The sequence below is a fragment of the Equus asinus genome, chromosome 2 (genome assembly GCF_041296235.1).
Source record: "Equus asinus isolate D_3611 breed Donkey chromosome 2, EquAss-T2T_v2, whole genome shotgun sequence".
Classification (NCBI taxonomy): domain Eukaryota; kingdom Metazoa; phylum Chordata; class Mammalia; order Perissodactyla; family Equidae; genus Equus; species Equus asinus.
Genome location: NC_091791.1, coordinates 49,631,890 through 49,644,510, shown reverse-complemented (window position 1 = coordinate 49,644,510; position 12,621 = coordinate 49,631,890). Strand labels below are relative to the sequence as shown.

At 44.6% G+C, this 12,621-nt stretch overlaps 1 protein-coding gene across 10 annotated transcripts in view; it reads left to right on the top strand.

Moving 5' to 3' along the window:
• Nucleotides 1-12,621, top strand: part of FAM13C (family with sequence similarity 13 member C) — a 118,168-nt gene that overhangs the window by 68,573 nt on the left and 36,974 nt on the right. For all 10 annotated transcript variants that reach the window (XM_070488081.1, XM_014833392.3, XM_070488087.1 and 7 more), the window contains one exon: nucleotides 11,880-11,964. In XM_070488081.1, coding sequence (XP_070344182.1) covers nucleotides 11,880-11,964 — 85 coding nt within the window. The remainder of the gene's footprint in view (nucleotides 1-11,879; nucleotides 11,965-12,621) is intronic.

The window sequence follows — 12,621 nt, the reverse complement described above, 5'->3', positions numbered from 1 at the left end:
AGCAGTTGCATGAGTGCACAGAGCTGCTGGGAGGCCAGAGAGTGCTCACCTATCTCCACCACCTCCCTGGGGGTAGGTCACCCACCTTCAGATGTCTAGCTGCGCAGATCTCTCAGGCATCCTATTGTGCTGTGTGGGTATCCTCTGTTGATCAGTGAATGTCCATTTAGTTGTAGTTCAAAGGGGGAGAGATAAAGGGAACAGCTCATTCTGCCATGTTGCTGGCATCACCTTCATTTCACTTTTTATCTGGAATTCCAAGGGCCTAGACGTAAGGTCAGCCACAAGCCAATTGGCCTTGAAAGAGAAATTTGTCTTTGGTTGCCCTCACATGGATTCCTTGTTTCACTTCCCTTTTGAGGCTTGTTGGCTATGAAGCTCTCTTCTGCTGGCCTAGACCAATCTACAGTTTATCCTCTCCAGGCCTAAGGAGACAATTATAAATTAAAAAGAAAAAAATTGCCATGGGTTAATAAGTTTATCCAAGAAAGATATGTCAGGCATAAAGAAGTAGACACTCAATGTTGGAATGGGAAAAATGAATAAATGTTGCCTCAGTCTTTTGCCCACAATAAGCCCTACAACTTTAACATAAGGATTTCAAGGTAGTTAAGTCTGGAGGGGTAATTGAGGTAAATATTTCTGGCTTTTTTTTGCATCTCCAGAATCAAATTGTGGAGACATATGGTTCCCACTGGGTAAGGAGTCTAAGTGGGATGATTGATTGTAGAACATAGGGGAATCCAGAACCTTAATGAAGAGGCTAGAGTAAGTTTACTTACATCGTAGGGTAGAAGAGATGGAAGGGATCAAGCTTATTCTTAGGAGATTTGAGATTCTGGAAATTTATGGCAACCTGCTGAAATGGCCAGCCATATTTAATCGGAAGTAGCATTATAAATTGAAGGGACCGAGGAATTATGGGGCCAGATATTAATTACCATGGCTATTAGCCTGGCATTGAAGTATCTGAATATGGAAGGGGCTACTAATGTAGAGGAAGAAACCAGCCCAAATGGAAGTCACTGAGTCGTATACATCCAGGTCACGGAATGGAAGAGGATAATATTGCTTTTTATAGGGGAGGAGAAATTGATGGGTTTAGTAGTAAGGGTCAAAAGGGTATTGCTAATCCGTCCTCCCCACCCTGCTTCCCCCTTTCTAACTCTGTGAATTAGAGGGTAAGAAAAGGAAATGTTTTCTGAAGATGGAGAAAATTCTAGTCACATTGTTCTTTCATGAGAAAAGTTGCCACAGACACACTGTCTATGCCATTTCACTTGGTAGCCAGTAAAACCTAATATATCTGAAAGAAGCCAACATTCACAAGTTCTCTGATACCATACTGTGTTCCTTTTATGAGTGCTTAGAAAAAGAGGCTAATGGCATCTTTTAAATGGAGCGAATGTTCTGAAGTACAACTCTATTCTGAAGACTCCATGGTGAGTCCTTTTTGAGTGTACAGAATACAGTCAAAGCATTTTGGGTGTCAATTGACCCTACAGGGCATCCTAGAGATGTGTTCTACCTGGATGGCTGCTTTGAAGTTTGTTTTGACTTTACTAAAAATTGCTAGGACATTTTTAGATTTGTGTGTGGTATCATCCTTCTCATTGATTGAAGAACTAGGGGAGGAGAAGATGCTCACAGTGAGGTGGGATTCAGTCTTGTGCTATGCTATGTCCTGACTGAGGTTCTACCATAAAGGAACAAAACCCTTAGGAATTCCATTGGAATTTTCAGGAAGGTCTATGTGATAAGAAAGAAATGTAATAAATTATTAGCATGTGACAAATGCATAATAATGACATACTATCAATAACAAGAAGTTAAATCTTGGGTTTGTAGTCACAGTTCTTATTCTCAAAGGGGACATCTATTTTCATTTAGCTGCCCATGAAAGAGATCATTTATCCACCTAAAGTCAATTTGAAAAATTCATCTTTTCTTCATGTGATACTGTTACCTCTTATTTGTTGAATTACACTAGTCAAAATAGCTCAACATAGCCACAACATTAAAGATATCGTCCTCTTTAAAGTCCATGAGGAACCCTTTAATACTTTAATTTTGTTAAAAGTAGACCAATTTGCACATTTGCAATGTCCCTTTTTGAGCCTATAGCCACATGTCTGTGTGTCTCTCCATGTAAAGGATTTGATTGTCTTTTTCTTACCATCCACAGCTTAGCATATAGATATCTTAGCATCAAGCCATATCAGACCTCAAGATGGTACTAACTGTTTGAGATGTGTTTCTCCCTCCAAATGGTTTTAATTTTGAGAAAATGGTCTAGCAAGAGGCTTCTGTAGGCCTTTGATACTCCTGAGTTGGCTGAATGGTGTTGTTTCTGTAGGAATAGGCAGCTGTATTTTTCTATCGAAATGCAAACGCAGTCTGTAGGGTTGGGCCTTAGTTCAGAATTGATTGAAGATTTTTAGTATTATTTTTTCAACCGTCTGGGATTTTTTCCTTGTGATTGAGAGTCAGTTCAACCTGGCTTTAATAATAACAACAGGATTTTATTGATTTACACAGTTGAAACTTTAGGATCGGGATAGGCTCCAGGCATGGCTAGATCCAGGGATTAAAGACTTGTCATGTAGATGCTATCTCTTTTCATCTCTTGACTCTGCTTTCCTATATTGATTTTATCTTTCAGTCAACCACTCTCTAGGGCCACATTATTTTTACAGTGAGTAATTCCAGTGTATATTAGTTTTCTATTACTGTGTAACAGATTACCAAAAGCTTAGCAGCTTCAAACACCCATTTGTTAGCTCACAGTTACATAGGTCATAAATTTGGGTGGACTCAATTGGATTCTCTACTCAGGGTCTCACAAAACTGAACTCAAGGCATTAGCCATGATGGACTGTTATGTGGACGTTCTGGAGAAGAGTCTACGTGCAATCTCATTCGAGTTGTTGCCTGAATTTAGTTCTTTGTGGTTATGGGATTGTGGTCCCTATTTCCTTCCAGGTCATCAGCTGAGGGCAGCTCTGTTTCTAGAGGCTGCCTGCATTCCTCTCCATGTGGACCTCTTCATCTTTGAGCCAACAATACCAAATCTTTCTGTGCTCTGAATCTCTCTGATGTTGTCTTGTGCTACCAGCTGGAGGAAACTCTCTGCTTTCAAAGGGCTCATCTGATTGGGTCAGGCCCACCTAAATAATCTCTGTATCTTTGGTCAACTGAGTTAAGACTTTAATTATATAAGCAAAATCCATTCATAGCAGCACCTATGTGTTTGTGTTTGATTGAATAACCAGGGTAAAGGAATCTTGGAGGCCATCTTTAGGGTTCTGCCTACCACACAGTGGAAAAAGAGTCCTTCTTTCTAGTTCTAAAAAGTTCCATACTTGATTCTCATTTATCTGGCTTAGGACATGTAACCCATTCTTGAGCCCGTCACCATGACTTTGGGGTTTGGAATAAGCTGATTGGCTAGATGTAGACCATATTTCCCACTTTGGATCTGGGAGTGTTATTATCAGAAGATGGGTAAATGGATGCTAGGCTGCATAATATTGGTCTCTGGAAGCATAATTTTCCAAGGTGATTTTCCTGTGTGCTGGAACACTGCAGGCTACTATTTGGCATTTTTCTGGTACGGTTTTCTGAGTTGAGGTAAAGTGACCTTGCTTTCCTACCAGTGTTTCTTCCTCAGCTGGAATGTGTCCTATGATTCATTTAATTTTAGCCAACTTTTCTTGTTGGTGTCAGCGAGGACATCCTTTGGTGAATGTGGTCGTGGTATAAACCCAGGTTCTTATTCCCAGTTGAATGAACTGATTGTTCTTAAAATTTTTATTTTGTGATGAAATGATGGGGAGGTTTTTTATCATTATTATTTGTTTATTTTGCCACATGCTTTCACTTGGCAAAATATAAAGCAGACAGCTTTCATAGTATAATCTGCTCCCTCCCACCTTTGCCAACGTTTAAAAAATATTTCTGCTGATCCTAAGACCAAAACCTTTCCTGAAGGTTGTGACTTTTTAGATATTTTTTCTAAGGAGTAATTCTTTCAACAGTGTTTATTGGGAAGCAAATATGTTCACAGCTCTGGGTTTGGTACTGGGGTGGGGTATGGGGGCTGCAGTAGAAAAACAAACTTCGTCATCCCTACTTTTCAGGGATTTATAGTGGCGCACATCGGCTCAATATCCTAGAGTCTGGACTTGCTGGTGTTGGTATCTTTTATTCTTTTTAGGACATTGTTGGCCTTCTTAGGGCTATACAGCTCAGATTTTAAGGCAGGGAAATACTTAATTTTCTTGTTTTCTAACAAAATATTAGTATTTGAGGAAATGGTAATGCTTTCCAATGTGACCACTGTCTTTAAAGACATAGGTAGATAATTTATTTCATATGGCATGTAATTTTATGATTTCCAGTGGAATGGTTACTGATTTTTAATATTCATTGAATTTTAGAAATTGAAGGGGGTAAGGTAGTCTCATCAGAAAAAATAAAGGGCCTACAGGCCAGTGTGGTTGGATGGTTTGCCCACAGACACATAATGAGCCAATGGTAGATTTGGGATTCAAAGCCCTAATGGGCCTTCTACTGTGCCCACATCCTACTGAGTTTAGTTTTTAAGCAGAGTATTTTTCAGGGCTAAAAGAACGTAAGTAGCCACAAAGAAATAGCCAGATGGGCTACAACAACAGACTAGATTTGTGGACCTCAGCCTGTGGGATATAATTGATGATCTGGAAAAAATGACTTGTTAGGGGGTTTAATCCATCTTAATACCTGTGCTTTTGGATAGGGTAAGTACTACAAACTCCAAAGAGAAACTATTGAAGTCCATTCCATAAGCTGAAAATAAGACACATTCTATTTTTAGAAAATCAACGTCTTATCTAGAAAAGCTCAGAGTCCTGAATTAAAATGAATTTATAAACTGCATTATTCCCTCTCAAACGTCTTGTTTTTATTTTTTTATTTAATAAAGTGAACATAATGAGGATATCACAATGAGATAAAACTAAGTACAGGACTCTCCCTTCCCAGATTGAAATCATCTGGCTGGAAGGAAATTTGGTTTGGGTCATTGTGTGTTGTGGCAAAATTGTCCTTGTTTAAAAAGAAGTGCTACTAGCATCAGAATAGAACCTGAATCCTCTTGTCAGCAGAGGGCTACTTGAAATGAACAGCTTGTTCTCTTACACTGAATTTCTTCTTTGAGTAGTGTGGGGGGGTGAGAGCTGACCATCCCCAGCAGAGAAAGCTAGGATGGGCTGAGCTGAGGTGTGTCATCCTTCAGTTAGACTTGGCTGCAAGGCATGCTGGGACATATGCAACACAGGCCCCACAGGGATTAGCCAAAAACCCAGTGTCCCTAGGGGTGGGGTGCATTTGGTATTTTCTTGTAGCTGTCGCCTTGGAAGAAGTCCCACTTCTTTCGGCAAGAACATCCAGACTCCAGCAGCAGCAGTTCAGGAAGCAACACTGTCTTGCTTCTGAGCACTTCATACTTTCTACTTCCTAGTGTGGGGGCCCAACTCTCAAAGAGAGGCAGGACAGGAGGCTAATGAGGGTGTCAGAGGGCTAGGGGTTGGGGAAAAGCTGTTGTTCCTGGGGCGGGTGGAGGTAAGCAGGTGCCCAAGGTAGCATTTAGAGTAGGTCAAGGCCCTAGAGAATAGGGCACTATTTCTCAAAGTGTGAACTTTGGACCTCTAGCATCTAAATGACTCTGCCCCAGACCACAGAATCTGAGTCTCTGGGGTGGTCCCTGCCTGGGAGTGCACATCTTTAGCAAACTCCCCAGTGATTAGAAAGCATTGTAAAGTTTCTGAACCAGGGCAGCAGCGGGGCTTGAAATTGGATCCTCAGAAGGGCCTCCCAAGTGCCACCTGGAGGGTCCAGAAAAACAAAACCAAGATACAATGGCCGTCTTCTTATTGGTTGGCTCCTGTTCTCCTCATTGTGCTGGGTACAGCAGTGAACAATGGAGGCATAGTTCCAGCCCTTCTGGAGCTGGAGAGAGAGCCAAAAAACAAGTAGACAAATAGATAAAATTATATATTATAGTGAGTGTTAGGAAGGAAATAAGATGGTAACAGAGAAATTGGGGGGCCCTGTGTAGATAAGGTAATCAGAACTGGCTCAGGAATTTGATGGAAATTTGTGAGGCAACTACAGCTGAATCTGGCCTGGGGAGGTGGGGGCTGGGAGCAGATGGAAAGGAAGGGTATTGTGTGTGTAGGTGTGGGCGTGGGTGTGGGCATGGGTATGGGTATGGGTGTGGCGGGGGGAGTACACACAGGAAACTCAGGGAAGAAGAGTGGCAAGGAGAAATGGGGATGTTCAGGGACCCAGTTGTATCCCCCATTTTGAGCAGATTTCCAATTTGATTTTGCTTCATATCACCATAGAGAATCTATGTACTGTTCTTGGGTAGATAAAGAGATGGGGGAGTGCCGCGAAACCTCTTCATAGAAATTAAAAATAAGCTGTCCCTCCTCTGCAACTGGTGGATTGCAGACAAAGGCCCCCTAAAATAGTATTTAGCCACCCAGCCTGTGTGGGTGTTCTCCATTCCAACCCAACTAAAGTGGGACCTGGTAATTGTAGAGGAGAGAAAATGAGTAGAGTATTTTCTAAAACAAGCAGCCTGTTTTCCATTATGTAAAAGAGAAAAATTAGCTTTTAGAAAACCACACCTAGGTTTTGTGGACTTCTCTCTGGCTTCTCCCATAATCAGATGGGAGAGCTGAGGAGGCAGAGGGAGTCTTGTTCATTGTTCTTTGGGGGATCCATCAGCCTTTGCTCAATTTTTCTGCCGATCCTAGAGACGCTTTCAGGGAGACTTTGCATGTGAACCTGGGAAAGCACTAGCTGGCTGGCCTGGGGGATGGGCTGTGGGCAGCCTTGCAGGGAGCAGGAGTCTTAGTAAGAGGAGTGCTGGAGAGAGGTAGCACTGGGACCAGAGGGAGTTACTGCTCTTTGTCTGGGGTGGGGGGAGGGGGATGGGGCAGCCATGAGGGGAGGGTGGGGTGGAGGAAGCATGTTCTTGCAGTAAAGGTCACTAAGTCAGGCATGATCAGAGAGTGAAACAGCTGCTTACTCTCTCCCTCTCCAGGCTCGCGGTTTCTTTCCTCCATAGCCCTGTGACAGTAATTACTGTCGTTATTGTTTGATTGGTTTGCTTGTTTATTAGCTCTCTCCCCACTAGACTGGAAGCGCCCTGAGGAAGGGGCTGACATCAGTCTCACATGCCAGAGCCTCGTGTGAAAGCTGCCAGAGCCTGCGACGTGCATGTGTGGGATGACGTGTGTGTGGGGGCCTGACTCTTACGTGTGTGGTATAAGCTGTCCAGGGACCTTTCATGGGTGGACTCTGTGGGGCTCAGCCCTGACTGAGGGACAGGCTGGATGTCTCCCATTGCCCACTGGAAGGACATGTACGTGACAGTGGCACAGATTGCTCATGGGTTAATCATCAGGAGAGGCATCCTTTTATGAACCCATCCCACACGGGGTGTCTGAGTCCCCACCCTCTGTTCCTGCGCTGAGGAATGGCAGGTTGTCCTCAGGTAGGGGGTCATTTTGAGGTGGGGAAGGGCTATAGTTGCCAACAGCTGACCTGCAGAGTTTCTTCCATTCCGCCTTCTTGTCTTCCATTTATAGCAATTTATGTCTTCCCTTCTGCTTGGAGGTCTTCTTGCCCTTTGAGACCTTCATCTTCTCTCTTCTGTCCCATTCCCACTTCTTTTCTTCCCCATTCCTTTCAGCTTACTCCTATCTAGTATCTCAGAGAGGAATAAACCAGCCGTGCAAACGGATCTCCTTTGATGCTCAATCTTGTTTCTGCTTCAGTATGAGTACAAGTGAGGGAGGAGGCGGGAGGGGAAGACAGATGAGAAGAACCCCCTTACTACTTCTGGCTGTAATTGGGTCTCAGCATTATACCTCACACTCTGTGGGTGTTCAGCCTCTGAATGTGTACTAATATACTCCTATGCAGTGAATTGTTTGGTATTTATTTGTGTTGCATGAAGATTTTGGTTCAGTTCCACAAACACTGTCTAAGTCCCCACTCAGTGCCAGATTCTGTGCACCATCTTCAGTATACAGGCATGGTTGCTTTTCTCTCCTTTAAAGTTGGAAAGAACTTAGAAGTGAAGACTCAGGTCCTCACTAGGCAGATGCAGAGAGTGGGGTCCTGGGAAGTAAAGTGAGGAGTCAAGGCCTTAGAGTGGGTGTCGAGTTTGGCCTCGCACACAACCACAGCTCTGCCCAGAGGCCTCTGGGGTTTGGAGATGTTCCTAATAACCACAACATCCAGTCCTTGAGTGCTGGCCACATGCTAGCGCTGTGCAAAGTGTTTTCAACACCTTCCCTCATTTAATTCTTAGAGCAGGTGCCATTGTCACTGTTGTTATTGCCTATTTTTATGGATGAAGAAATTAAGGCTGAGAATGGCCAAGATGCTTGCCCAAAGTCAGATGCATAGTATGTAGCAGAGCTGGCATGCCCTCTGTTTCTGTGTGAAGGCCGTGTCCTCTTCTGGTTTGTAGAATATACAAGAGCACAAGGAGTTTATGAGAGGTGGCTAGTTCCATGTCTTCCCTCTAAATCTAGAGAAGGACTGACTTTCTTTCTTCTTTTTTTACTTTATTTTTATTTTTTAAAATTGTATACTCACATAAAATTTACCATTTTAACTACTTATTTTTTGAGGAAGATTAGCCCAGAGCTAACGTTCACTGCCAATCCTCCTCTTTTTGCTGAGGAAGATTGGCCCTCTGCTAACATCTGTGCCCATTTTCCTCTCTTTCATATGTGGGATGTCTGCCACAGCATGGCTTGATAAGCTGGGCATGGGTCCGTGCCTGGGATCTGAACCTGCGAACCCTGGGCACATGAACTTAACTTCTACACCACAGGGCGGGCTCCCTTTTAATCATTTCTAAGTATGTAGCTCAGTGCCATTAAGTACATTCACATTGTTGTGCAACCATCACCACCATCCATTTCCAGAACTTTATTCATCCTCCCAATCTGAAAGTCTGTACGCATTAAACACTAACTCCCTTTGCCTTCCCACAACTCCCTGGCAGCCACCATTCCACCTTCCGTCTCCATGAATTTTACTACTCTAGATATTTTCCTTTTGTGACCGGCTTTTTTCACTTAGCGTAATGTCCTCAAGGTTCCTCCAGGTTGTAACATGTGTCAGAATTTTCTTCCTTTTTAAGGCTAAATAATATTCCATTGTATGTATGTATGTATGTATGTATGTATCACATTTTGTTTATGAATTCATCTGTTGATGGACACTTGGGTTGCTTCCACCTTGTGTTAGTCTGTTAATACTCTGTTAGGGCTGCCATAAAAAAAGGATACCTCAGACTGGGTGGCTGAAACAACAAACATTTATTTTCTCACCATTCTGGAGGCTGGAAGTCCAATCAAGGTGTTGGCAGAGTGGGTTTTTCCTGAAGCGTCTCCTTGGCTTGCAGATGGCGGCCTTCTCGCTGTGTCCTCACATGGCCTTTCCTCAGTGTGTGCCTCCCTGGTGTCTCTCTCTCCTTTTGTAAGAACACGAGTCTTATTGGATTAGAGCCCCACCCTTACAACCTCATTTTACCTTAGTTGCCTCTTTAAAGGCCCTGTCTCCAAATACAGTCACGTTGGTGGTTAGGGCGTCAACATAGGAATTTGGGGGAGACACAGTTCAGTCCATAATATACCTCTTGGCTATTGCGAATAAGGTTGTTATAAACATGGGTATACAAATGTCGAGCCCCTGCTTTCAATTCTTGTGAGGTATATATCCAGCAGTGGAATTGCTGGATCATATGGTAGTTCTATTTTTAATTTTTTGAAGAACTGCCATACTGTTTTCTTTAGCAGCTGCATCATTTTACATTCTCATGGCATTATTTCCCAATTTTCAGAATAGCTTTGCTCTTTTTGAGAAGTCACTCTGATTTTCAAGGGCCTCCAGTAGGAAGCTTGCCTGGATTCATTCATTTTTGCTTCCCAGATGCTTGGTTACTAAATCTTTCCAGAAACTTGATGCTCTTGCTCTTTCTGTACCTCCTGTCAGTAACCTCTGGCTCTTGCTTCCACATTCAGCTGCTGGGAAATCATGCCAGAAAGGAGGGGGAAACTGTAAATAATGGCCTTGTCTCAGGTGGATGCTTCATCTGAGCTGTGGGTTCTCAGGCAGCAGCCCCTGCAGACCTCGCCCCATCTCTGAGCATGGCAGAGGAGGGACCCTGAGCCCACTTAGGCACCCGCTGCTTTCAAACTGAGAGACAACAGATTTAAGATGTTTGTCAGTGGGCAGCTTTTCAAACGTGGCCGTAGGTTCGTGTTTACTTACATCAACAGAATGGATGAGGGTATTTGTGTGGGAGTGGGTATGTGTGACGGAAGGGTTGGGTATGAGGAGATGTTGGGGGTGGGTGTTTGTGAGGTAGGGTGTGAGGGTGTGTGTGTGGGGTAGCGGGGTATGTGTGTGAGGAGTAGGATGTGAGAATGGGAGTTGGGTATGAGGTTGTATGTGGAGGGGTGTGAGGTAAGGTGTTTGTGTGTGGAGTAGGGGATAAAAGGGATGAGTGTGAGGGGTAGGAATGAGAGTGTATGTGGGTGAAGGTGAGAGTGTTTGAGGCTTAAAGGGTCTGTGTAGAGTAGTGTGAAGGTATGGGGGTTGGTCATGAGGGTGTGGAAGACGGGGTGAAGGTATGTATAGGGGAGGGAGGGAGTATGTGTGGGATAGGAGTGGGGGTGTGTATGGAGTAGGGTGTGGCGGTTGGATATGAGGGTGTATGGGAATAGGATATGAAGAGGGTGGGGTGTGAGTAGGAGTGTGTGTGTGTGTGTGTGTGTGTGTGTGTGGGGGCGGGCCTTAGTAGGGAAAGGACCAATGGCTCCACTCCAGGTAACCACCCCTGCCAGGTGGGTGGAGGAGCTGCTGAGGCCTGCAGAGCTTTCCCATTGTGGGGGAGCAGAGGAGCGGCACCCGGCCAGGGACTCAGGCGTGACTCACTTTCACCTGGTCGGGGGAATTAATTTGCTGGGCATCTGCATCAAGGCAGGATACATGCGTCAGTCTGTATGACTTTGTTTTTATTAAGAACCATGGGAGAAATTTAAAATGAGAAATGAAGGGGGTGAGGGGGGAAGTTGTGCTGGGAGCTATGGAAGATAAATTGCTTCTCCCTCAGTGGCTGGGTCACACTGAGTGACCAAGGTCATCTCCCTCTCTCCCTCTAATCTGTTCTTGACAAAAGGCAGCTATAGCCATCCCATGTGAGAGAAGTAACTTCAGAAGGCACACGCACACCCACCCACATGCAGATGGAGATAAGGGAGCCCTGAAGCGCCTCCCAGATGCCGCCGGCCTCTGCAGCAGTAACTCTTTGTTCACTGCAGTCTGCTGCAGTGGAGGGACGCCGGCTTTCATGAATGGTAGCCTGGGAGGGGCCTAATGTCATCCACTCCTGATGTCAGCACAATGAATGAAACCCTCGCAAAGCGTAAAGCCTCAAGCACCCGGGAAGTAGATACCTTCTCAGATTGGTTCTCCTGGTGCAGCGTCTCTTGCTGACAAAATCACCAGTCCCATGTGTCACCGATAATCCATATACGTTAGGATTTAAATGAAGCAGAAACTGAGGCTGCATGTGGAGTAATGTGTGTCTGATTCCGGCACAACCAGCTCTGCCTGAAGCAGCTGTGGCCGCGACCCTCTTCCTGCCAGGCGCTGGAGAAAGGTGCTTTTGAGAGCTGCGGACCCACCGTTGTGTGTTAGGCATCTACTTAGCTAGCCTGATGTTCTGCTTTTGCTGGCAGAATTCCTTGCTGAAGCTCCAAGCCCTCGAAACTGATCTGTGCTCTGCATTTTTGACAAACCAGGAAGAAGCTGCTCAGGTGCATGGAGTCAAGGACCCAGCCCCTGCGTCCACCCAAAGTGTGCCTGCTGAAGGGGCAGATGCTCCAGGTAAGAGGCTGGGGCTGGGGGAGGTCCTCGTTCGTACTCTCAAGATAGTTCAGCCTATTGCTGCTTCTTCCTAAACCTAGCCCCATGTGGGAAATGGTGCCTGGTGCAACCTGAAAGCTGAAGAGGTGCTTGAGTTACACGGGGGAGCTGAGAGGGAGCTGAGAGGGAGCAGGAGGAATTAAGGTGTGCTGTAACATAGAGCCTTCTCTCTAGCTGGGGGCCAAGAGTCAGACTGACATAAATGGGTGTCAGGGGAAAACCACCCATTGCAACTCCTAGTCTTCATTTTCCTATTTGGTCTCCTATGACAAACAAGTGATGTGCGTATTTTATATCACTGGACCTAAGTAAGCTGTGTTGTTTGGAAACTTATGATGGTTTTGAGGGATTGAGGGATGGGGGAGTTCAACATTGCTACTTCCTTTCTTCTCTTAACTGCTTGTAAGATGATCCATCAGCACAGGGGAAGTGGAAGTGATTGGTGTAGCTCATTCTGATCCTATATTTCATTTTTTTTTAGCATTAATTTCTGTGTTAAAGTCTCAAAATTGGGTCTCATTAGTCTGTTAGTCTCTCTAGTTTTAATCCTGGGGATGGTAGATTGGCTAGCAAGCAGAAGGCAAACTAATACTCTCAGGAAGACTTAGATAGAAAAGA